The 25967-nt window shown below is 43.8% G+C and overlaps 2 protein-coding genes across 5 annotated transcripts; one reads left to right on the top strand and one right to left on the bottom strand.

The window, feature by feature from the left end:
• Positions 1-818: 818 nt before the first annotated feature.
• Positions 819-4258, bottom strand: Lcmt2 (leucine carboxyl methyltransferase 2). The gene has a single exon (XM_057781678.1). The coding sequence runs from the start codon at positions 4129-4131 to the stop codon at positions 1951-1953; it is 2181 nt and encodes a 726-aa protein (XP_057637661.1). The 5' UTR covers positions 4132-4258; the 3' UTR covers positions 819-1950.
• Positions 4150-25633, top strand: Adal (adenosine deaminase like). 4 transcript variants are annotated; one of them, XM_057781680.1, is made up of 11 exons: positions 4150-4541; positions 5969-6073; positions 6277-6407; positions 7645-7705; positions 11676-11763; positions 14038-14119; positions 15860-15986; positions 17747-17827; positions 19176-19314; positions 22459-22559; positions 23209-25633. In XM_057781680.1, the coding sequence occupies exons 2-11, from the start codon at positions 5984-5986 to the stop codon at positions 23401-23403; spliced, it is 1095 nt and encodes a 364-aa protein (XP_057637663.1). In that variant the 5' UTR covers positions 4150-4541; positions 5969-5983; the 3' UTR covers positions 23404-25633. The 4 variants fall into 4 exon arrangements, with proteins under 4 accessions (XP_057637663.1, XP_057637662.1, XP_057637666.1 ...); XM_057781679.1 differs by having other exon boundaries at positions 5867-6073; XM_057781683.1 differs by lacking the exon at positions 7645-7705 and having other exon boundaries at positions 5867-6073.
• Positions 25634-25967: the final 334 nt, after the last annotated feature.

The raw sequence follows: 25967 nt of genomic DNA, 5'->3' as shown, positions 1-25967 counted from the left end.
GCATCCTCTTGATCTCCCCGTACCTGTTTATACCCACAGGAATGAGATTATAGTGATTGATGATGACACCCCAGCCCAATGAAGTGGGTTTATAGTGATTGATGATGACACACCAGCCGAATGAAGTGGGTTTATAGCCAGGGCTCTGGTACGATCTCCTGCACATCTGAGGACACTAATTTCATAACATTCTCCTTTGACTTGCTCCCGAAAGCTGGAGGCAGGCCATGGTAAACTTAGCGCACCAATCACGCTGCTGTCAATCATCTAGCACTTGGACCTCTGAGAGCCTGGCCAGATGCAGCCCTGTATTCCAAGACTCGTGCCTGGCCATAACCAAAGACTTTTCCAGAGAGGGCCATTAGAAAGTCTCATGTTAGTTTAGCATAAAGTTTATGTTAAATTACAACCGTGCTCAGTTTTACAATAACTGCCCTTCACATCCCTTTTATCTGCAAAGTCAACAAAACACAATTGGAGAAAAGCGACTGCATGTCCCAGAGTTCACTAAGAAGTTAAGACTAAGTTGGACACTTACAGAATCTCAAGACACTACCATATCCAGGATGGATAACAGTTCTAGAAAGACACTACCTCCTAGTTATGAAGCTCATGTTACACACATGACAGATTAAGTCTCAAACTTTAAGAAATGTCATTAGTTTCTCCAATAGAAACAGACTTACCCATCATTTAAGGGATAACTAAAGGGAGTTTAAAGACTGCAGATCGTAAGGTATACTACAGTCCCGATATTTAATGGTTTCAGATTGTCACAAGTTGCTAATTGCTACTTGTGGTGGTCTGAATGACAATAGACTAATGAATTTGAACACTTGGTCCCCAGATGGTGGCGCTACTTGGGGTGTTTATGAGGTGCGTCTTTGCTAAAGGACTTGGGGTGGGATGGGTGAGGTGGCAGCGGGGACTGTCTGAGGCCTATCTGCAGGTTGTGCTCTGCGCTGATGGTAGAGGATGTGCTTTCTCAGCATCCCTGCATCCAGACATCAGACCGGGATGGACGTTTATCTCCGGAACCAAAAAACCCAAGTAAACCTTCCTTCTGCAAGCTGCCTTGCTCATGGTGTTTCTTCACTGCAAAAGGAAGGAAAGTAACTAGTACACTACACTGGGTAAGGCAGCTCGGCTCTGACAAGGAGCCAACACAGCTCCTAGGTCTGAAGAGGCTAAGGAAAAGGCACAATTCCTGTGACCTGAAGCAATGCAGCATCAGTGTCTGCCTTCCTGTGCAGATGACAGACAGCAGCTATGACTGCGACAGAAAGCACCACCGTGTCAATGTGGAAGAGCCACAACTACTGGGGCTCACTTCCTGCTCCCCCTCAACCAGAAACTAGAAGAGAGCTGGCTGATGCCGTCTGTCAATCTAAGCGGCTTGCAGGCTCAGAACAGTGATGGCTGACAGTGAGAGGCGGAGTAACATCTGGGACATTCATTATACCGGGTACAAAACTGACTAAGGAATTAAATGTCCGGTTTATCACCACTTGCAAAATATTAGCAAAATAAAGTGATGAAAAGCACGATTTTAAAGTCGTACTTTCCATGGTTAAAGCCAGTCTTGTGTTCAAACTAAGTCTTTAAACTACAGTGCTCATTTCCGATTTTACAGACAAAGCAACAGGTCAATACTGTATTCCTGATCCATATTCAATCTTCTAAGAAACTTCTTAGGCTAAGGGTTGTCGTTGTTGTAAGCGGCTAAGATTTGAAAATCGGTAGAAACCCAATAAACTGGGCACGTGAAGCTGAGACCCCTAGGATGCATGGACACTCCTTTAACTGTTTGATTTCCGTACCATCTTATTGTTGGTATTTAACACTTGTTTTCACATTCAATAGTGTGGTAAGAAAGGTGTATGTTGGGGTATGTGGCGATATTTACAATCATATTCATTCTTGGGTCCTGAACCTATCAAAAGTCGGTCTTTATTGGCCTGTACTTAAGGAAGAAAGATCTAATGCCACCGTGTGGGGGTTGAAATAAGTGCCGAAGGAAAAGCAGTTCCCTCCCCCTCCCGTCAGCAGGATCTGCTGTTCTTCGGGGAGGAGGACACTGCTGTGGCTGTGCAGCATGACTGGCCAGGGCACAGATGTCGTGTCGAGCTGATACTCAGAGCTCGACCCTGTAGTCAAGTCAATAACAGTCACTCCAGGAACGGAGGAGGAATGAATCCAGACCCCTCCAACCAGAAGCAGCTTCCCATGAAATACATGAGCCGTGTGAGAGTATCTTGGGGTAATGGGGGGCTGGATATCTATTGATTCCCAGAGGAATCCAGAGGGCTTTGGTCTAAGAAACAATACAGAGCTCAATGGCTCTTCAGAAGCCCCAAGACCTCCGGCGATAAGCGCTCCTCCTTGCCAACTGCAGGCACTATGGGAATGCCGACCCTCGGGGGCTGCTCCTTCTACTTGGATTGGGACCCAAGCCATTGTCTCTACATGTAGGAAACGACAGTCACTTAGTACAGGTTCCACCACACTTCGGCCACCATACACAAGTAAGTATCTTTGATTCCGGTGGTATACTTCCGTTGTTGAATGCCGCCAACAAGACAACACGGGACCTTCTTCCACGGCAGCCTCTGTTACTGTTACAGTCTGACTCTCGGGGCAATCAGCCTCACTTCTGCTTAATTCCAGTTGGAGAGCCCCGGAAGCTGGAGTAACTGGGGACAGTCTCCCTCCAAGAACCAGAATCTGAGTATCTGAAAGCCTTGTCATGGTGTGATAAAGGCGTCCATCCCACTGGCCTCCAGTCCCCAAAGTACTTATTTGGCTGCTTTTCCATTCAGAGTCACGGGATCTCCAGAGCAAATGAAACGTGCTCACTCGGCAGTGTCGTCCCTCTTCTTCTCCAAAGCCTCCTGCACTGAAAATAATGTCAGGGCTCAAGAGGACAGTGGCGTGGCCATATCTCTTCAGGCTGAAGTGCTGGTCACTAGTGACTGCTCTGGCAGAAAGAAAACCTGAAGGCAAAGCAGGATCTACCCAAAAAGATGCCTCTGGGGGTGGCAACACCGGAGTTCCCGATAGCATGTCTCCCCTAGATGCTGCCAGGATGAAATAGTGGGCACACTTCAGATGCCACTCCTCAAACTCATCAAAGGGCTCGAGCGTCTCGACCCGCCAACGCTCGTCTGCGGGGAGAAGGCGGCGGTAGAACTCGTTCAGGTCCAGGGCGCTGCAGGCAGTCCAGCCAGCTTGAAGGAAGCGCCGTACCTGGGCCTCCACGTCGGGAAAGAGCTCCAGGCCGTGCAGGGGAGAGTGCAGTCGCCGAAAGTGCTGCAGCATGATTTGCCCAAAGGCGTCTCGCGGCTTCATCTGCTCATAGATTACGAAAAGGGCGTCGGGAAAACGCTGCGCGGCCCAGGCGATGAGGGCAGCGGCCTCGACGGGCTCCAGGTAGGTGAGCACCGCCTCGGCCAGGAGCAGCGTGGGTGCGGTGGCGTCCAGGCCCGCGCAGTCCAGGGCCTCATCTAACTGCGGGAGCTCACGCAGGTCCGCGCCCAGGATGCGGTAGTCCGAGCTCTCGAAGCACAGAGCGGAGGACGAGTCCCCGAGCTGGAAAGGGCCGGTCAGCGAGCACAGCTCCGGGATCTCCCTGATCCTCTCCGCCTTGCTCCGAGACACGTCCGGGAAGTCCACCTCCCAAACGGCAGTCCGGGCCAGGAGGTCCGTAGCCTTCAGGCGAAAGTACAGCGAGTCGGAACCTGCACCCAAAGACAGAATCTGAGCCCGGGTCGGGGCCGGGAGCGATCCAGTGCGCTGGAGGAAGGCGCGCACGCAGTGACGCACGGCGCGCGCGCGCACGTAATAGCCGCGGTGGATCAGCGGCGTGCGCCGCACGGGTCCCGGGACCAGCAGCGCCGCGAAGGCGTCGCGCACGTATCCGTGTGCGGCCAGCGATCGCTTGCTGAGGGCGCTGCTGTCGTTGGTGCTCTGCACGGTTCCCGCCCGGCGCTCGCGGCTTCGCGGGCCCATGACCCGAAGACGCTCCGCAGTCCTCCACACGAAACACTCACCGCGCTGGTGTCGTTCGCTTCCGGGTGCGGTGTGCGTCACTTCCGAGCAGAGCGCGCTTTGCCAAAAACCGCGAGAGACCATTTGATTTTTTTTCCGAATTACGTTTTCCCGCGAAAGCGTCCTCTGCTCAGATGACAGCTAGAGTGTGGGGAGCTGGCCACCACTTTTCTACAGACATTTCGGCGTGAAGGGAAAAAGTCCTGTAGGTCCTCGTATTTGAGAACATTTTTAATCGAATCGGGGGCTGACGACCCGTCTTCCTGCAAAGGACCGGCACCGCGGATCTTTAGCAGGCAAGAATAGATTGTTCCTTGCGCGAAAGTCATAATTTCTTTCCGGGAGGTGGTGGCGCACGCCTGTAATCCCAGCACTCGGGAGGCAGAGGCAGGCGGATCTCTGTGAGTTCGAGGTCAGCCTGGTCTACAGAGCAAGTTCTAGGACAGCTGGGGCTATGCAGAGAAACCCTGTTTTGAGCCCTCCCACCCAAAGAAGTAAGTTTCTCCTTTGTTGAATGTTTTCGTTGCAAGGGAGACGTCATTTAAATCTTAAATTAGGCCAGATGGAAAGTGAAGAAAGAGACCTTTACAGATAATTACCATCTGATGGAAGCTGATTTGAAACAAACAAACAAACAGATAATTACCCGGTAATTTAGTCCCCTGCACACATACATTCTATTAGTTGTCATGTATTCACAGCTCTATGCCAGGCCTATAGTGAATAAAGTATTCACCCTCTCTTCAGCTATAAAATGGCACTCTCCACCACTTCCAAAATACTGTGATTGTTCTGTGGTGTTGAGGATGTCTGCTGAAAATAGCTGTGAAAGAGATGTAATTATTCCTGGTGGCATGTTGAGTCCTCCATCCCCCTTTTTAAATAGAGCAACTCAGGGGGCTGGGCCGATGACTCAGGTTAAGAGCACTGGATGTCCAGAAGTCCTGGGTTCAATTCCCAGCAACCACCGGGTGACTCACGAGCATCTATAATGAGATCTGGTGCCCTCTTCTGGTGTGCAGGCATACAAGCAGACAGAATAAATAAATGAGAGAGAGAGAGAGAGAGAGAGAGAGAGAGAGAGAGAGAGAGAGAGCAACTCAAGTTGGGATTTAAAATGAAATTCCTGCATTGGATGCCTAGGAGTTACCAGTAAGAATGCATTCCCAGAGGTGTGTAGAAACGTTATCATTTATTGATTTTGTGCCTGGCTGGATTAGGAAAGGAGATGAGGATGATCTTAAGAATGGTTGATTCAGAGCAGTGGTGTGTAGCAGCTATGAGGAGGAGTGTTTGAGACCAGCTGATGAAAAAATGTCGAGTTCTGGTTCTCAGGAGCTCATTAGGGTCTCAGGGGAGCAGTTTCTGTGACAGAATGACTCAGGGAGTGCAAGATCTATTACTGGAGGCCTCTAGTCCACCCAGAGGACAGGAGACAGTGAGTTCGAGCCTCCATCTAGAGCCAAATACAGTCTGGGCTCAAACACAGTCCAGGTCATGTGTGTGTTAACCTGACATTACCCAGTCAACACGAAGTTAAAGGCATGTACAAATAAACAGGTAAGTGAAGCTCTGACCTTGGACTAACTTGGAGTTTTAATACTTTTTCTTATGTTTTGTTCATAGCTTTACTAGTCATTTTCCCACTGTAGAAACCCCTAAGATGAGCCGTGTGTGTGTGTGTGTGTGTGTGTGTGTGTGTGTGTGTGCGCGCGCGCGCGTAGTGGGGCGGGGAAGGGGTGGTCTGTGAAAGAAAATAGCAGTGGTGTTTCTTTGTTTCTGTGTTAACATCTGAAATGATTTGCATTTGTGAATACAGGTGAAATTCAACATAAGCAAATCTTACTGAAGTACATGTAAGTAAAGCCATCGAAGGCCAGGACCTCAGAAGTGCTGACTTGATTATGTTGTATCGTTCAAGCCAGAGTCAGAGTGAATGAAATCTTTGCCTCCACCTAAAAGGATGGAGGCAGACGAACAGCAGTGTCCACGGAAGACAGATTTTTACGTGGAATTGCCAAAAGTGGTAAGAATTAACAGCAGATTCTTGTTGCACAGCTACTCTTATGTTGTTTTCCACAAAAGTTTTGTGGGTAGAATTTGTAGAAAGGGTAAAGCGAAATCAAGTAGTCTGCCAGGGGCAAACTGCAAACAACCAGTGCATGGTGTGGGACCAGGAATCTAGTGGATCCTTGGTCCATTTTTACTGATTGCATTCTCTTGTTTTAGGAGTTGCATGCCCACTTGAATGGCTCCATTAGTTCCAGTACCATGAAGAAACTGATAGCCAAGAAGCCACATCTTAAAGTTCATGATCACATGACCATGATTGACAAGGGAAACAAAAGAACTTTAGAAGAGTAAGTTTGGGGAGATTGTAGGAATTTCTTTGTCTTCTCAGTATTTTGAGATCGAAATAGATAAGAATCATATTTTAATACTTAGATAAATAGATATCTGGCTGGGCAGTGATGGCGCACACCTTTAATCCCAGCATTCTGGAGGCAGAGGCAGGTGGACCTCTGTGAGTTCAAGGTCAGCCTGTTTGTCTACAGAGCAAGTTCCAGAAAAGCCAGGGCTGTTACACAGAGAAACCCTGTCTTGAAAAACCTAAAATAAAAAAGTAAAAAGACATCTGGCATGGAAAATATAACCTAACATACAACATTTTTCCGACTGTCAGACTACTGATAGTATTTTTTTTATAGTGTTCTGCCTGCACATAAGCCTGCAGGCCAGTAGAGGGCACCAGACCTCATTACAGATGGTTGTGAGCCACCATGTGGTTGCCGGGAATTGAACTCAGGACCTTTGGAAGAATAGGCAGTGCTCTTAACTACTGAGCCATCTCTCCAGCTCCTACTGATAGTATTTGTAATAATTTATGTTTGTGGGGCTGGAGAGATGGCTCAGCGGTTAAGAGCATTGCCTGCTCTTCCAAAGGTCCTGAGTTCAATTCCCAGCAACCACATGGTGGCTCACAACCATCTGGAATGAGGTCTGGTGCCCTCTTCTGGCCTGCAGACATACACACAGACAGAATATTGTACACATAATAAATAAATAAATATATTTAAAAAAAAAAATAATTTATGTTTGTGAAATTATACTATATTGATACCAGGTGATGGTGGTGCATTACTTTAATCCCAGCACTCGGGAGGCAGAGGCAGGTGGATTTCTGTGAGTTCAAGGCCAGCTGGTCTACAGAGCAAGTTCCAGGATAAGCTCCAAAGCTACAGACAATCCCTGTCTTGAAAAACAAAATACAAACAAAAAATTATACTATATTGAGTTGCTTCTTAGATTTGAAAATAATGGAATGTGGATTTTTCCCTATTTACTTTTGCTAGAGGATTAGAGAATGGAATTATTTCATACTTTAAAATATAAATAAATAATATCTTATTTTTAGCTATTAAGTTGACTTTCTAGATTATTGCAACTTTTGAAAAGATTATCCTGTGGTTCTTTGTAAATCTAAATATTTACCTACTATTAACCTAAAATTTACTAATTAATTCCACTTAGGGAGTTTTTCTTGAGTAACAAGTTTTTGTTGACTAAAGTGTATTAAAACATTTTGTTCATTTGTAGATGTTTCCAGATGTTCCAAGTTATCCACCAGCTTACTACTAGTGCTGAGGATATTCTGATGGTGAGACACGGAAGGAGTTTAGAATGTTGAATTTTGAAGCAATGAATGTCTCTCATTTCATATGACCTTTTGCTTTCATTAGGACCCAATGAAAATGTTTTATTTTTTTTCCTTCTCAGTTTCTTTTTCCATTGATTAATTTTTTTGTAATGACAACTCTTTTAAAAATCGTTGTAAGGCATTGGCCTAAGCTAGCCTGAAGTCTGTTATTGTTAAAGAAACGAGGAAGAGGAAAAGGAAGATGCGGGAAAGAACCAAGCTCCGCATCTTCTATTGGGTAGGGAATAATAATGACAGGAAAGCCTGATCCTGCTTCCATTTATGGAATGTCATTAGAAACATGGTAGCCAGAGAGACAGCTCAGTGATTAAGAGCACTGGCTGCTCTTCCAGAGGACCCAGGTTTGATTCCCAGCACCTATGCTGTGCCTCACAACCCTCTGTAGGTTCACTGACATCTTTTTCTGGCTCCTGTGGCTCTGTATACATACACGTGGTGCACAGACATACAAGCAGGAAAAACATTTGTACACATAAAATAAAAATAAACCTTCAAAAATAGAAATATTCGACCTTAGATGGGATTACGCTATTCATTCCTCTCTCTTTGCTTTTGCTTTTTTTCCCACGTAGCCCAGGCTGGCCTCACACATTCTCCGTAGTTGAGGCTATCCTGGCACTCCTAACTCCTAATCTTCCTGTCTCCATTTTCAAGTGCTGGGATTACAGGTGTTCACCACCATGCCCAGGTCATTAAGGAAAATGTGACATATGCTTATACCTCAGCTCTCAAGAGGATCACAGATTCAAGGCCAGCCTGGACTACACAGCAAGACTGACACCTCCTTCCTACTTCTGTCTCACACACAAAATAAAAGGGAAAAACGAATAGATGAGTAGTTCATTGTAGAGGACTTGCCTAGTGTAAAAGAGACCCTGAAATCTCTGCCATACCTGCTTGACAGTACAAAAAAGAAAGAAAGGAAGGAAAGGAAGAAAGAAAAGGCAAATAAAACAATGCAGTCTGGGTTCTGGAGAATTAAAACTTTGAACTAGTCAGTTTCTTTTTGTAATAAGTGTACTAATTGTGTTGATTCCCTTTTAGAGAAGAATTAGCTTTAGTAATTTGGTTCAGGAAGCGTTGACTGTGTACCCACAATGTTCTAAGCACTATACCAAATAAGAAGAGACAACAGATAGAATCCCTGCTTCTGGGGGCTTATGGGAGATTGGAGAAAGAGTCCTGCCAGTAGATGGATTTATATAATAGGGTAAACTGTGTGTTGGAGACATGCACAGGGATTTTAGGCATTTAAAAGGATGTCATCTCATTAGCTGCTCAGCACATAACGGAACATTGCTAGTAGTGTCTACCACGAGGACTCAGGTTGTACTTTATTGTGGATATTGCAGGGCAAATAATGAGCTTTATTGCACCATTGGTCGAGTAATGCTATCTTCACCATCATCTTGTTTCAGAATGAAAGTTGGCGGAAAGCTCTCAGATGAGACATAAAGATTCTGTGTGTTTGGTTTAGTGCTGCTGGCATGAGCACCAAGTGATGACAGTGAGCCATATAGATATTCCTGGAAAGGGGATCTTATTTGTTCCTTACTTGCTTGTTATTCAAGACAGGGTTTCTCTGTGTAGCCCTGGCAGTCCAGGAACTCACTGTGCAGACCAGGCTGGCCTTGACCTCACAGAGCTCTGCCTGCTTCTGCTTTCTGAGTTCTGGGAGTAAAGATGTGCTCCATCACACCTGACTAAAAGAGGGACTCTTAGTTGATAATGATTGGTCTGTAGGAAGTCGATTGGGCAATTTTTGATTAATGATTCACATGGCAGGGCTCAGCACTCTGGACAATGTACCCCTGCTGAGCAAGCCTTGAGAAGTAAGCCAGCGGGCAGCACCCCTCCATGGCTTCTACTTCAGTTTCTGCCCACGTCCAGGCCCCTGCCCTGACTTCTGTCAGTGATGGAGAGAGTTGAAAGCTCCCCGGTTGCTTTTGGTCACAGTGTTTTATCACAGCAATAGAAACCCTGACTAAGACAGAGGGCTCACTTAAACTCTAGTCAAAATGACCTATGTATGATGTGAAAGAGTCAGGTTCTACAAAGGCCAGACCTGATGGCCCATGCCTTTAGTCCTAGCATTTGAGTGGCAGAGGCAGATGAATGTCTGAGTTCGAGGCCAGCCTGGTCTACAGAGCCAGTTCCAGGACAGATTCCAAAGCTACACAGAGAAACCTTATCTCAAAACAAAACAAAGCAAACAAACAAAAAAAAGTGGCCTGGGCTTGCAGCTTACTGGAGCCCTGCTTGTTTAGTGCCTGTGCATTCTTCCCAGCATCCTTCACCAAAAAAAAGCAAGAAGAGAGAAATGAAATGTAGCTTACCTAAAGTCACACACAGGAAGTGAGAGTAGTGTCTCTTCCAGAGCCCGTATACTTTCCTGTTCAGGATTTAACTGATTGGACTGTGTTCTGTCTGGAACAAGAATGGGAATAGATGAGAGAGCCAGCCCCCTAACACAGCGGCTCTCAACATCTGGTTTCTCTATTGGTCTCAGTGGAACAGGGTTAGTTGGCCCTTCCTGGTTGTAGTTCTCAGCCTACATCGATGAGGCCGTACTTTGTTATAGCAGTGGCAGCAAGTTGGTGTTCTTGGGAGTAGTCCCCAGAGGGTCCAGTGCCAACAGCGCTGGAAGCTCCAGGTTCGTACTCTGGTGAGGCAACAATGTATCTTGTGTTGTCTATGAGTAACATGATTTTGAAGGCTATAATGTTGCCTTGAGCAGGACAGGCCCTGTCTGATTTTCTAGCCTGTATTGTGAACTTGAACTATCCATTCTATTATTAAAAATTCCTTTTTGGGCGGGTGGTGGTGGCACCTGCCTTTAACCTAGCACTTGGGAGGTAGAGGTAGAACAAGTTCCATGAAAGCCAGGACTACACAGAGAAGCCCTGTCTCAAAAAAACAAAAAATAAACAACAACAAAAAATTCTTCTTGACTCTTGTGAGGGCAAAAACGTGGGTGTAGACATTGTATTGCTATGAATTCACAAAGTGCCATCCTGTTAGGTGTCTGCAGAGCCAGCCAACACTTGTTCTTTTGTTAAGACGCTGTCCTTGCAGGTTTGTGTGCACACAAAGAAGATTAAGATTAGTTTAACAACTGAAGGACCAACTAGGGCAGATTTGTGGGATCTTCAATCTGGTCCCCTTTCCCCATCTAAATTTGGTGTTTCTTAGGATTGATGGCAGAAAGGAAGAATGTCCCTTCAGCAATTTTTGGATTGTTAGACTTGTACTATATTAGATAGTTTGACTTTATTTATCACCCACTTTCTTTGCCTAAGGGGAATTTTCCCAAGTACCTCAGAGAAAAAGTTGGCCCTGCTAGATTTTGGTGAAAAACACAAGGCATTCTTCCATAAACTTGCTAAGAACCCTAAGCCATGACCTTAGATAACACGCGAGTAATGTCTAATCGTCGTCAGTAGAGCCGTTTACTTCTCTGTCTGCATTTCCCAAAGCCATGCAAACACTGAGGGACTCCAATGACTTTGACTCGTTTCTCTGTTTTGTCTGCCATTATAAACACAAGAAAGTCAAGGAGAAAGAAAACCAGGCTTGCCACTAGGCAGACAGAAGCAGGAGAATCAAATGAGTTCAAGGCTCACCTAGACTACCTGTCTCAAAAATTAAAAAAAGAAAAGAAAGGAAGAAGCATGGCTAATCTGCAGACTTAGTTTTCCCATGGGAACGGGGTCATGTGAACGGCTACTGAACTGACACGGTCTGCCTTAGGGGTGGACAGAGCAGGCCATCCCTACTACCTGGGAGAGAGATTCCCTACTTCCTTTGCCAGTCAGATTTAATAAATGAAATTAAATGGAAGCACTTGGCCCTTGCATTTGACACCGTCCTCCAGCACTGCCAACACTGTGTGCACTGCTTTTATTACCAGGTCACAAAGGATGTCATTAAGGAATTTGCGGACGATGGTGTCAAGTACTTGGAGCTGAGGAGCACACCCAGAGGAGACAGTGCCACTGGTAGGGTTGAACTCCTTCTGAGTGAATGTGCTGTCCTGTGGCTATGGGTTCTGATCACACAAGGTTCCTGTTTGCTTCCATCACTGTGTACATTAGTGATGCTTAAAATGGCATTTAAAAAATATATGTGGTGGTGTTTCAGGTCCAGTGCCTCACATTGCAGGCGAGTGACCTACTCCTGAGCCACAGTGATGCTCATGGTTCCTAAGTTGTTCTTAAACAAAAAGTAGAAAACCCACTTGGTCACTCTTTGATAAAGAAGGGGAAATCGCATTTAGGGTTTTGTTTTCTTCAAGAAAAGGACACAGCATGTGAGGAGACAGCTAGTTAGAAAGTTCTTGTTCTGCAAGCATGAGGATCTGAGTTCAAGATCCAGAACCCATATAAAAGGCTGGCCACAGTGCTCTTCTAACAGCCATGGGCAGATGGAGTCAGTCTGCAGGTAAGCCCTGTGCTAGTGAGAGTCTGCCTCAGAAAACGGTGAATGACACCCGAGAAGGATATCTAGGGCTGTCCTCTGGCCTCCACACAGATTTGCACATACACACAAACACACTCTTGAACTTGCAGCCACACACACATTCACACAAAGAACATCACCTTTGCCTTGTCTCCAATAGAGGCTGTTCTTGCTCCTGCACTTGGGAAATAATGTCACTTAAGTGGTTATAGAATGCCATTCTGTCACTGAAGTGTCAGATATTCATTGACTTCTTAGAGAATGGTTAGAACAAAGTTGGAAAGTGTTCAACCCTCTGGGGACAGAGTTGAGCTGGATGTGGTTTAATAATTTCATAGAAACTTCCATAAGAGCTGTCTGGCCAGGCATAGTGCCTCCCACCTGTGTCACTCTGAAGGCAGCAGTGAGAGAAGAGTGACTCCCTGCCTGCTCTTGCCTACATGGCCAGACTCCCAGGGACAGAGGGAGGTTGTGATGTGGGAGAGTCTTCTGTTTTGTGTTGATGACCAGTAAAAACAGAGACTTTTCTGGAACAGTCTTACGAGGCACCCCAGGGAAGATGTGAGCACTGTAAACTTGGATTGACAGCTCTGAGGCCATGAATGAGAGGCACACCCTGAGCGGGACTGAAGGAAAGGAACGTGGGGTTTGCTTTTTTGTTTTGTTTTGTTTTTTGTTTTTTCCCCTCCAGTGGAAGAAAAACATCCTGCTAAAGGAGAAAATCTTTTTATTTATTTATTTGTTTATTTTGAAACAGTGTCATTGTAGACCAGGCTGCCCTAAAACTTCAGATCTTTCTACCTCAGACCCCCAGATGCCAAGATTAAGGTACCGCCACCATGACTGGCTCTTAATTACTTTTTTTCTTTATTTATTATGTATACAGTATTCTGTCTGCATGTATGCCTGCAGGTCAGAAGAGGGCGCCAGATCTCATTATAGATGGTTGTGAGCCACCATATGGTTGCTGGGAATTGAACTCAGGACCTCTGAAAGAATAGCCAGTGCTCTTAACCTCTTAGCCATCTCTCCAGCCCTAATTACTTGTTTTCTAAGTTAAAAAGTTATTATTTTTGTATAAGGAACATGCCATAGCACATATGTGGAAAAAGAGGACAAAGATTAATTTTCAGTTAGGCTTGTATTGCTTGTCGTTTGGTCTGTTTTCTATTTTCTTTCTTATTACTTTCATGTTTGTTTATGAACATTTTTATAAAGCACATTGGTTTTGGTTTTTTCACTTTTTAGACATTGTCTTTTCAGTTTTGCTGAAGTCCAGTCGTTAGCTGAAGTGACCTGTTGTGATAGCACTTGTAATGGTGAGGAATTCTGAAGAGGTGAAGGTGTGTGAGGGTCGTGAGTGGGGGCAGCCTGGGCCACATCGTTCAGGCATAAGAATGCCACTCAGTGGTAGAGCATTTGCCTTGCACACATGTCTTAGGTTTAGACTCCAGGTCCATGGACAGACAAAGAATGCTATACTTAAGTTTCCCCTTGGGGCCAGAGAGATGGCTCAGCATTTAAGAGCTCTTCTGCTCTTTCAGAGGACCAGTTTGGTACTCATACCCGTATCATGTGGGTTTACCACAATCTGTAATCTGCCCCAGGAGGTCTGACGCCCTCTTCTGGCCTCTTTGGGTACTCATACACATGTGTGTATATGCGCACACACAAGATAAAATATTTTTTAAAAAAGTTTCCCTAAAGGCTATGATTCACCTTTAGCCAGGCCCTAGCACAGCACAGAGTGATGCTGTCTGAAGGATGAGGTAGGTGGTAATGTCTTTACATATGTTGCTCTGCACTCTTTCCAGGAATGACAAAGAAGACTTACGTGGAATCCATACTTGAAGGCATAAAACAGTGCAAACAAGAAAACTTACATATCGATGTTAGGTAAGAAGATGGTGCATTAATAATACCCTTTAAAAAAAACAGAATATGATGTTTTACTGTCTCATAAAGGTGATGAGTTTTTTAAAAAATCAACTATTATCTATTTTTACCTAAAATAGAAAAAATAGAATCAAGAACCCTGTCGCTAAGATGAGAATACAATTCTGAATTTCATCATCTGGCAGTTAAATTCTAGTATTTTTGCTCAAGTCAAGTATGGCCTCTCATTGCTGCTGTGCTGAAGTGGGCTTCCTATAACCACCCACACAGTCCCACACGATCTGGCTGTTTGGTCTCTCTCCAGTAGGCTCAGACTATCCTCAGTGCCTTGCACTCTCTGGCACTTCTGCCTTCCATCGTGTCCTTACACATCCACCTTCTCGTTATTCAGCTCTCAGTTTGGCTGTCATTCCTTAGAGCGGCCAGTCTGTCCGGCATGTTCCTGGCCCCCAAGTCCCCCCTCACCATGTTCCTCTTTGGCATTAGTGTGTATTGTCATGGAGTGTACAAGCCCTTTGACTGGAGTGTAAGTCCAGGGAAGCTCAAGTCCTTGTCGTTGATTTACTACTACATTCAGTTCTTTGAACAAAGCCAGAAGATGGTGAGATTGGAGGTGAAGACAGGCAGATCCCTGGAAGTTCACAGTTCAGCTAGCTTTGGCCTACATGGGGATGTTCCAGGCCAATGGGAGACTCTGTCTCAGACAAAAGGTAGGTGCTTGAGGACCTACACCGATTGCCCTCTGACCTCCACATGCCCAATATCCTGCCTGTACTTGCGTCCCTTACAAATGGTCACACTGCTGGGCAGTGGTGGCACATGCCTTTAATCCCAGCACTTGGGAGGCAGAGGAAGGCGGATCTCTGGGAGTTTTGAAGCTAGCCTGGTATATAAGAGCAAGTTCCAGACAGCTAGGACTGTTACACAGAGAAACCCTGACTCAAAAAAACAAACAACAACAACAAAAAAAAAACAAATGATAATGCACACACCCATGCACACCATGCGAGATAAAAGATACAGTGCCTGACAAAAACCGTAGACTTCATTTAGATCCTGAATAAAACTAAAAACAAAACACCCAAAGATATAAACAGAAAGGTGAGATTATTGGAAATTGGAACAGACTAGATACTGATACTACTTAGACATTCATGTCTCATTCTGTGTATACAGTGTCGTGTTTAGACTCACTGCCTTTCAGAGTAAGCTATATTCCAAGTAGCCAGCCACTTTTTATGGCAATATTTAGAATTGTCTTTTTTATATGCATCATAGTTTTTCAAATGGTGATTTTATTTTTTTCATTTTGTTTGATAAAAGATCTAGACATGGTCTATTGTGGCCCATGCTGGCCTCAAACTCCATCCATTCTCAGATATTTTGTGGTTATAAGTTGTTTTATACTAAGCACTGTCAAAGGAGAGGCGGCGAAGTTCATAGGAAAAGGCATATGACTATAGGTAGCCCTCTCCAGGCTTAGTTGATTTTAGATTGGTGGAATATTTTTGTTTTAGTTTTTGTTGTTGTTGTGTTTTGTTTGTTTGTTTTAGAGATGGGTCTCATGCATCCCAGACTGGCCTTAAACTGACTTTTTAGCCCAACATGACCTTCCTGCCTCCACCTTCCAGACACTTTGATCACAGCCACATATACACCCATGCCTGACTTCAACTGTGATTTTCTTGTCATAAGACCTTCCTGCCAGGTTAGTATTAACTGTGTTATCTTATATTCCAGGTATTTGATGGCAATTGACAGAAGAGGTGGCCTAACGGTAGCCAAGGAGACAGTTGAACTTGCTAAAGAGTTCTTCCTCTCTACTGAGGATACAGTTCTTGGCCTTGACCTCAGTGGAGACCCTACTGTAAGTTATTATATTTTATCTCTCACTGCAGAATCAGTCAGTGGGGTGAGGCTTAGTTTGGAGCATCATACATTAGGGGCCAGCATGTTGTAGCCTACAAGACCATGCAGTAAATGTGCAGCTGACAGATTCATACACAAGTGGACAACTTATGGGGCACCCATTTTGCAGAGCTGAGGGAACACTTGTCTTTTGGAAAAGTCACTGTCATATCTGTGGGAACCTTGTGAAGCCACGATTCTTCCCTTCAAAATGGGATTCATTCTCATTTTGAAGAACCTCAAAATGTAACCTCAGCACGGACAATGGATTGACCTTGCTTCATTCCTCCACACCACAAGGCCTTAGAGCGATAACATTCACTCTTTGTTCTAACAGTCAAATTTACAGAGTCAGTGCCCCAGAATTACCTGCTAACAGACCACATAGTAATTTCTATAGAAGACAGGACTGAGCAGGAAGGCATCATGCCCCACCTTTGCTAACAAACAAATCTGGGCATCCCCAAAGCTGGTTATCACAAAAGAGGTGAGATGAGAAGAATGAGTGAACCCAGGATGCAGGGACGTTGAGTAACTAATGGTTTGGGGTGTCAGTACTTCCCCTTGAATGCTGGCTCTTTCCTGGGTGGTGTCATCTGTTCCAGGGTACAGTTTTGTTAGGTTCTACCTGCCCTTTTTGTGATTTTGATATGCATATTATCAGTATCTTTATCTTTGGAATTTTCCAACTATGTCTGTAAAAACTAGAAACCTCATGGAGATGTCCCTTATTCTTCTTCTTTTCCTTATTCTTCCCCTTATTCTTCCTCTCCTCCGTCCCCCTTTCTCCCATCACATAAAAAATAAAGCAGATGCAGATATAATGTGCTTGAGTTAACTTTTTTACCCTCAGATCCTCGCCTGCCATAGGCATCCATTCTGAGCCCTGAGGCTGGTACTCAAGGCCCCCATACCAGCAGACACCTAACGAAGCCCTGTTCTGCCTAGATCAGCAAAATGTATTGCATAGCATTTCTTAAGGGTTCTTGAAAGAAATACTGTAAAATTACATTATAGATATATTATATGATATAAGTAAATATATAAATAAATTATAGATATTATTAGATATGACCACCTTGTCCATTCTTCTAAAGATAGTATACAACTAGTACAGGCTTTGTGCCCAGAAGTTAATTCCATCATGTATGATGGATAGATAAGGGTGTTAAGAGTGTCACACGTGTGTGGTTGCACATTTGTGTGCTTGTGTGTGTTGTTGTCATTTTTTAAAAAATATTTATTTATTATGTATGCAATATTCTGTCTGCATGTATGTCTGAAGGCCAGAAGAGAGCACCAGACCTCATTACAAATGGTTATGAGCCACCATGTGGTTGCTGGGAATTGAACTCAGGACCTTTGGAAGAGCAGGCAATGCTCTTAACCGCTGAGCCATCTCTCCAGCCCTATTGTTGTCATTTTTAATCATGATAGCTTCCTAAATCAAATGAGTTCCCCATAATACTAAATATCTATGTGAAATAAGAATTTTGGCCTATCATACACAACTTGCTTATTGACCTGAGTTCACTGGTACTGGACTCAAGAATAGCCTTTCTATGGTGTATTCTCTAAAGGGTCTAGCACATTAAAGGCTCGCTATAAGCAAGAGGTTCAAATGAAACCAATCTGCCATCATTTTATCCCTTATTGGGATAGAACACCAGATGTCTCAGTTTGCTTGGTATTCTCATGCACCCTTCTTTTATCTTCAAGATAGGACAAGCAAAAGACTTCTTGGAACCTCTTTTAGAAGCTAAAAGAGCAGGTCTGAAGTTGGCTTTGCATCTTGCAGAGGTAAATAATATTGTCATAGAATGGAGAGGGCAGAGTATAATTTAAAAAATAAAGTTGCTTGTAAATAACTACAGAAATAGGCTTATTTTGGGGAAAACATTTTTGTTTTGTTTTCTTTCTCTTTTTCTTTCTCTCCTTCTCTCTTTCTCTATCTCTTTCTTTTCTCTCTCTTCTCTCTCTTTTTTCTTTCTCTCTTCTCTCTCTCTCTTCTCCTCCCCTCCCTCCCTCCCTCCCTCCCTCCCTCCCTCCCTCCCTCCCTCCCTCCCTCCCTCTCTCTCTCTCTCTCTCTCTCTCTCATTTTTGAGAGACAGGGTCTCATGTAACCCAGACTGGCCTGGAATTAACTTTGTAGCCGAGGATGTCCTTGAACTTCTGATCCTTCTGCCCCCTCTCAAGTGCTAGGGTTGTAGGCATATGTCACTGTGCTGTTTAGAAGAACATTTTAAAAGGGGGAGTTAGAAGTGTTTTTAAATATTAATTAAAATGTTAAGGCATGATTTGCTTTAATGTTACTATTTTTAAGTTTTTGTAGTTCCCATTACATTGTGACCAGTTATTTCTGCTTTGGGTTAGATCTTGCTAGATATCTTAATTTCTTATTTGCTGCATTGAATATGAAATGGTTTATTTAAAAATATTTTGGTTCTTTGCCTTCTAGTCCATCTAGGAGAAATGCGAGCACACGGAGGGGAATGTGTGGCCTTGCAGTCTAGTGGTTAAATTTTCATCCTTATCCCACCACCTCAGATTGTGAACAGTGTCTTCAAAATATTTTGTTTTGACTGAAAGTTTTCTATACCTGAAGAAATTTCAAGTATTAGGGATTATAGTATCAAAGGAAAAGGCTGTAAAATCCTGCTAAGAGGTGGTATTAAATTAGGTGTATATATCTCTCTACTTTTTTTCTAATACATGTGAACACATGTACACACACACATACAGAAGTAAGGGGGTTTGTTTTGTTTGTGGAAATTTATTTTTCTTAGCTTTTACTTTTTTTTTTTTTTTAATTTTTCATGACAGGTTTTCTCTATATAGTCCTGGCTATCCTGGAACTCACTCTGTAGACTAGGCTGGACTTGAACTCATAGAGCTCAGCCTGCCTTTGCCTTCTGAGTGCTGGAATTAAAGGGTTATGCCACCATAGCCTGGCTAGTTTTTACTTCTTTATGTTTATACTTCATGAGATTATTATTAGGCGGTAGAAGATTGATAGAGCTGAGGAGGCTTGAGGAGGTTTAAGAAATTCTGATTTTTAAAAACATTGGCGTTCGCTACTCAGAAGGCAGAATAAAATATCTCCGTTACTGGCAGAGGCCATTGATCCCCTCTTATCACTTTTCTGAAGATTCCAGATAAGAAAAAAGAAACACAAATGCTGCTGGATTTGCTTCCTGACAGAATCGGACATGGAACGTTCCTCAACTCCGCCGAGGGAGGCGCCATGGGTCATGTGGATTTTGTGAGGCAACACCGGATACCTCTGGGTAAAACAGTTTCATGTTGCCCTGACAACCCTCTTGCCCTGCTTCCTCCAGGCCCCAGATTACAAGGTTTATGTGGGAAAGTACTGTAGTAAGATGCAGGTATTTGCAAATTAAGTGTGTACATGCTTTCTGGGTCTTATTGACGTGCTGAAAGTTTTAGCTTTTATTTGAAGTTTCATGATGGCAGGGATCTCTCTCTCTGTCTGTCTCTTACCCTGGCTGTGTTCATCTTTACTGACTGCTACAATCCCTAGTGTTGGGAACTAAGTCTTTTGCTGTTTTTGTTTTGTTTGTTTAAGAAATAAAGGTCGCCGGGCGGTGGTGGCGCACGCCTTTAATCCCAGCACTCGGGAGGCAGAGGCAGGCGGATCTCTGTGAGTTCGAGACCAGCCTGGTCTACAAGAGCTAGTTCCAGGACAGGCTCCAAAACCACAGAGAAACCCTGTCTCGAAAAACCAAATAAATAAATAAACAAACAAACAAATAAATAAATAAAGGTCATAGGCTGGACAGTGGTATATCGTATGCCTTTAATCCCTAGTATTCTGGAGGCAGAGGCAAGTGGATCTCTGTGAGTTTGAAGCCAGCCTGGTCTACATAGCTAGTTCCAGGACAGGTTCCAAAGCTACACAGAGAAATCCTGTCTTGGAAAAAAAAATAAAATAAGATAAAATAAGCAAGCAAACAAATAAAAGTAATAAAGATCATTTAGAATTTTGAAGATGATTATAATAAAATTAACACATGGGTCCAATGATGGAGATGTATACTGCCAACCATGATGACCTACCTGAGTTCTGTCTGGGTGACTCACAGGGTCCTCTGATTCTCTCTCTCCCTCTCCCTCTCTAAATAGATGTTAAAAAAATAAAATTAATGTTATGGAGATGTGTAACATTTACTTAAAAATTAAGTATTTCAGGGCTGGAGAGATGGCTCAGAAGTTAAGAGCACTGGCTTTTCTTCCAGAGGTCCTGAGTTTAATTCCCAGTAACCACATGCTGGCTCTCAACCATCTGTAATGAGACCTGGTGCCCTCTTATTGTGTGCATGCATAACACTATATACATAACAAACAAATAAATCTTAAAAAGAAGAAAGAATTACAGCCAGACTTGGTGGCACAGGCCTATATTCCTACCTTTTGGGAGGCGGAGGCAGTAGGATTACTAGTTTGAGACTGGCCTAGATTACTCAGTAAAACCTTTCTCAAAAATTAGGGAAGTGGGGTTAGAGAGATTGCTCAGCAGTTAGGAGCAATGGGTGTTCTTCCAGAGGACCTGGGTGCGATCCCTAGAAACCATATGGGTGCTCACAACTGTGTCTCACTTCAGTTCCAGCGGATCTGACACTCTTCTGGCCTCCCTCCTTAGGCTCTGGGCATACTGTAGTTCTTTTTGTTTGTTTACTCTTTGGGGGCCCGCTACCCAGCTCCCAAATAAATAAATGGAGACTTATTCTTACTTAGGAATGCCTGACTTCAGCTTTGTTTCTTTCTAACCATCTTTTCTAACTTAAATTATCCTGATTCTCTAACTACATTTTGCCTCTGGGCTTTTTAACCTTACTTTATTCTATATATCTTTCTTTCCTCTTACTCTGTGGTTGGGTTGTGGCTAGGTGACTGGCCCCAGCATCCTCCTCTCCTCCTTTCCTCACTCCTCCACACTCTCTTCCCTAGATTTACCGCCTCTTTATTCTCTCTGCCTGTCATCCCCACCTATTTCTCTCTTCTGCCTTGCTATTGGCCATTTAGCTCTTTATTAGACCAATCAGGTGTTTTAGGCAGGCAAAGTAACACAGCTTTTCAGAGTAAAACAAATGCAACATAAAAGAATGCAACATATCTTTACATCATTAAACAAATATTCCACAGTATAAATGAATGTAAAACATCTTCAACTAATATTTCACAACAGTATACTAGCAGCACAGGTAAAACATCCATACACATAAAATAAAAATTTTAAGACATGTTAGAAATCAGGGAAGCTGTAAACCTATTTTTATATCCTGATTGACCATTGCACATGCGATTGTGAATATGGTTAGTGACTATTTTTATATCCTGACTGACCATTACACACGCAATTGTGAATATGGTTGGTGACTGTTTTTATATCCTGACTGATCATTGCACACGCGATTGTGAATATGGTTAGTGACTGTTTTTATATCCTGAGTGACCATTGCACACGCGATTGTGAATATGGTTAGTGACCGTTTTTATATCCTGAGTGACCATTGCACACGCAATTGTGAATATGGTTAGTGACTGTTTTTATATCCTGACTGACCATTGCACACGCGATTGTGAATATGCTGTGAGTGACTACTTTGCTGTCATTGTTACACCATTTGCTGAGAGTAGAGCCGTAAAGAAAGACATTTTCTTCCTGTAAAAACATCCCAAAAAAATCAGTTATAGATTAGGAGTGATAGCGCATTTCTTTAATCCCAGCACTTGGGAGGCAGAGGATGGTGGATCTCTGTGAGTTCAAGGCCATCCTGGTCTACATAATAAGTTCCAGGCCAAACATAGTGAGACCCTGTGTTCAAACAGCAGTGGATGTGACGCTCTGTGAGGGAGTGTGACAGGCTGTGGTCTTCCTCCCATCACCGTGAAGAGAGCAGTAACTCCTTGCCCGGTACAGTTGCTGACACAGCGACTCTGTACAAGTATCTCTGTGTTTGTTTTTTTTTTTTTTTTTTTTTTTAGATTTATTTATTTATTATGTATACAGTGTTCTGCCTGTGTGCATACCTGCACCCCAGAAGAGGGCACCAGATCTCATTACAGATGGTTGTGAGCCACCATGTGGTTGCTGGGAATTGAACTCAGGACCTCCGGAAGAACAGTCCATGTTCTTAACCGCGAGCCATCTCTCCAGCCCCGTATCTCTGTGTTTGTATGCAGTGGTGGAGGACAGTGCAGAGGCTTGCCCATGAGACACTCCTCTGCTAAGCTACACCCCAAACGGGAACTACAGTTTCCTATTACATGTAATAAACGGTACATTTTGAGGAATAATGAAACTGATTAAATCAGCAGTGTTTGCAAAGTTTTTCTGAGAGTCTTCCTGGTGCTTACTGAATGAGTTCACTTACTTGCTTTTAATAGAAGGATTTTCCCCTTTCGTCTAGAACTTTGTTTGACCTCAAACATCAAAAGCCAGACAGTTCCATCTTATGACCAGCATCACTTTGGATTCTGGTACAGCATTGCTCATCCTTCTGTGATCTGTGTAAGAAGTATTCTATTCTCACTCCTACTCAGTTGCTACATGAAGTCATATGTTTATTATCTTGCTTATTACCTTGAGTTCCTGAAGGAAATGCCCAGCAATGGAGCTAGAGGGGGATGAGGAAGCTGCAAAGGGCTCAGGTGATAAGGGGTTTGGTTTGGTTCTCAGAAGCAGTAAAGCAGTATCTGGTGAAACCTTAAAAAAAAAAAAAATAGGCTAGCCTTGTCTACAAAGTGAGTTTAAGGTTAGGATAGCCAAGACTGTTACACAGAGAAACCTGTCTCAAAAAAAAAGGAAGGAAGGAAGGAGGGAGGGAGAGAGAGAGAGAGAGAGAGAGATAGAGAGACAGACAGAAAGACAGAAAGAAAGAAAAGAGAGAAAGAAAAGTTCAGGTGCCTAGTATCCATTCAATAGGCCCTGCTTTAATCTGGAATGAGTCCTGGGCTTAGATATGCTTTAAAAGCTCTTTGTTTGTAATATGCAGCCAGGGTTAAAATACTCTGGTCTTTTTTAAAGTATAAACAGATGAGCATTTATAAGTTCCTTTTTAGACTATTGAAAGAAGCATGGGAAAATAGATTCTGAACAAAAAAAAGGTTAGTTTTCACAAGGCACTTCTTTATGTTGAACTGTTCTTGTTTATTGGCAGACTGATGACAAGGGTGTCTTTTCGACAAACCTTTCTCAAGAATATCAACTGGCAGCGGAAACATTTAATTTGACCCCGTCTCAAGTGTGGGATCTGTCTTATGAATCCATCAGCTACATCTTCGCTTCTGACAACACCAGATCTGAACTGAGAAGTTGGTGGAATCACCTGAAGCCGAAAGTGTTCCACTTTTAAGCTGGGGTGAGGTGAACTACTTCCGACTATATGTTGTAGCCAAGAACTGCCGCATCCACTCAGTGAACTATCCACTACTTCCCTTGAAGCCAGGACCAAGTCTATGTGGGGTTTTGACATCAGTAAGAGCCCTGAGGCCTTGCATGCTTCACCACCATGCTGCTTGCTAGAGGACTGGAGGGTCATTAAATCCCTCATCCACTAGTGACTTTCTTTTTCAGTTAGCACTCTCTTGCCGTTACTGATCGTTTGTCTTCAGGAAGACCTCTGTGTTTTGTTAGCTTTAATCAGACCCTCGCCACCTCTTCTAACCCTTTCAGGTATTGTTTCTTAAGACAGTTGATGCCAGGCCACATTGCACAGCACAGCCCTTCGTGTGGGTGCCTTGTTGTCAGGTGACCCCGTAGTGACAAAGCTAGAATCTGGATTTGTCCTTCTTATAATATCTTTAGAAATATATAAAGAGGATTGAAGTAATTACTTCAGTTTAAGAAAAGGAAAGAATTGCTGGCTCAAGGTAAGAGAAAGACATAAGGCTGGAGCTTCACTTTTAAAATCAGCTTCTATTTAGCTTTCATTGTGGAAGCTGCCAGGACTTCTACAGTGCCAGGACTCGCTGAGAAGATCTTTCTAGTAAGAGTAGCATTGTGGCGTCTAGGGTTCTTAGATCTCCTATACCCTCATGCCCACAGGCACAGGCTTCATAAACACACATATGCCACGACCACTTTAGCCAAAGACAAGGGACAACTAAGATTGGCTCTGCATGGTAAGAGAAAACTTTAACAGATAACAGATGTTCTGGTTAGTTTTTTTGTTTGTTTTTTAACTTGACACAGGCTAGAGTCATTTGGGAAGAAGAACCCTAAACTGAGAAAATGCTCCCACCAGATTGGCCTAATCAGTGCTTAATCAGTTGGTTGGCCCATCCCACAGAGGGTGATACCACCCCAGGCAGGTGGTTCTGGGTGGAATAAGAAAGGAAATTGAGCAGGCGACAAGGAGCAGGCCAGTAGGCAGCACTCTTCCGTTGCTCCAGTTCCAGTTTCTGCCTCCACTTTCTAGGACGATGGGCTACAAATTATAAGAAGAAATAACCCTTCTTCCTCACGTTGCTTTTGGTCATAGTGTTTTATCACAGCATTAAAAGCCCTGAGACAGTGCTTGACTTGCTCTCCTCCTTAGAATGCCTGTTTCCCTGACCACAGAGAAGCCTGATGGCACCCTTAATTCAGTTACTAAGGTGAGACTTCTGTGTGTCTTTCTGTTAGGGTGCACAGTAGAAGGAGGAACTTTCAAGTTCACAGATGTTTTATAACCTTACATTTCTAACTATATCCATTTATACAGGGTTTTTGTTGTTGTTGTTTTGTTTTTTTGAGACAGGGTTTCCCTGTGTAACAGTCCTAGCTGTCCTGGAACTAGCTCTTGTAGACCAGGCTGGCCTCAAATTCACAGAGATCGCCTGCCTCTGCCTCCCAAGTGCTGGAATTAAAGGTGTGCCACCACCGCCCGGTTTATACAGATTTTTAAAAAAATCCATAAAATGTCACCATTTTCCCACCAACATATTTTTACTGATTATTTGGGAGTTTCACATACTGTACCCTGATCCCATTAATCTCCCTGTCTTCCTAAGTCCACTCCACCTCCCTTTTGACCTCCCCCAAAGAAAAGGGAAAAAAAAATACCAAGTTCAATTTGTGTTGCCCATGTACTACTCACTGGAGCATGATCAAACTCCCAGTGGCCAGCCCCTTAAAGAAAACCGAGTCCTTTCCCACCCTACCTCTGTCAGAAGCCGCCAGCTGTGAAGAGCTACACTTCAGAATCCCTATCACAAATTTTATAGTTCTCTTCAGGGGCTTCCTGTCTAGACTGGTTCTTTTTTGGAGTGTGGGGGAAAGAGGTCTCTCATTCTCAGCTTTGAGTCTGCAGTCATCAATTCCACGCAAAAGCAGCTTCCTCGCCCTGTAGTCAGTGTCAGCACAGATCATGGACATCTACAAGGACTTTGGTGGTAACAGACCGCAGACACCACCGCGGTCCCTGGCAGCCGGACAGACTTGGGACATCAACATGGCCTTGGGCAGCACAGACCACAGCATTCTTTTCTTTACTGTGCTGGGGGATTGAATACAGGACCTTGCCCATGCTAGGCAAGTACTTTGCCACTGAGCTGTATCTTCACCCTCCATGTAGGTCATTTTATAAAGCAGTGGTGGCACACACCTTTAATCCCAGCCCTCAGGAGGCAGAGGCAGGTGGATTTCTGTGAGTTCAAGGCCAGCCTGGTCTACCAGAGCTAGTTCCAGGGCAGACTCCAAAGCTACAGCAAAACCCTGTCTCAAAAAACAACAAAAAGTGTTACAGAATAAAAATTGACACAAAACTAGTGTGTATAATATATTCAATGAGAAAATATGGGAAAGTAGTTAACAGTGTTAAGGAAACATGGTGAAAGCAGTTCACGTCATTTCTACCAATACACATTTCTGTGCATGCCTCTTCCACAAAGGCTATAGACGTAAGGGTTAGAGGCCTAAACCTCTTGCTCCCCTTAG

This window comes from Chionomys nivalis, chromosome 9 (genome assembly GCF_950005125.1).
Source record: "Chionomys nivalis chromosome 9, mChiNiv1.1, whole genome shotgun sequence".
Lineage (NCBI taxonomy): Eukaryota > Metazoa > Chordata > Mammalia > Rodentia > Cricetidae > Chionomys > Chionomys nivalis.
This window is presented reverse-complemented; position numbering and strand designations above follow the sequence as displayed.

What these genes read in the sequence shown, in the direction of transcription:
- Lcmt2 (XM_057781678.1), bottom strand. Translation starts at nt 4,131, where the DNA reads ATGGTCTCTCGCGGTTTTTGGCAAAGCGCGCTCTGCTCGGAAGTGACG.
- Adal (XM_057781680.1), top strand. Translation starts at nt 5,984, where the DNA reads ATGAAATCTTTGCCTCCACCTAAAAGGATGGAGGCAGACGAACAGCAG. An exon ending in ACGTGGAATTGCCAAAAGTG is followed by an intron (nt 6,074 to 6,276) that starts GTAAGAATTAAC and finishes CTCTTGTTTTAG; the next exon opens with GAGTTGCATGCCCACTTGAA. An exon ending in ACCTCAGTGGAGACCCTACT is followed by an intron (nt 15,987 to 17,746) that starts GTAAGTTATTAT and finishes TTTATCTTCAAG; the next exon opens with ATAGGACAAGCAAAAGACTT.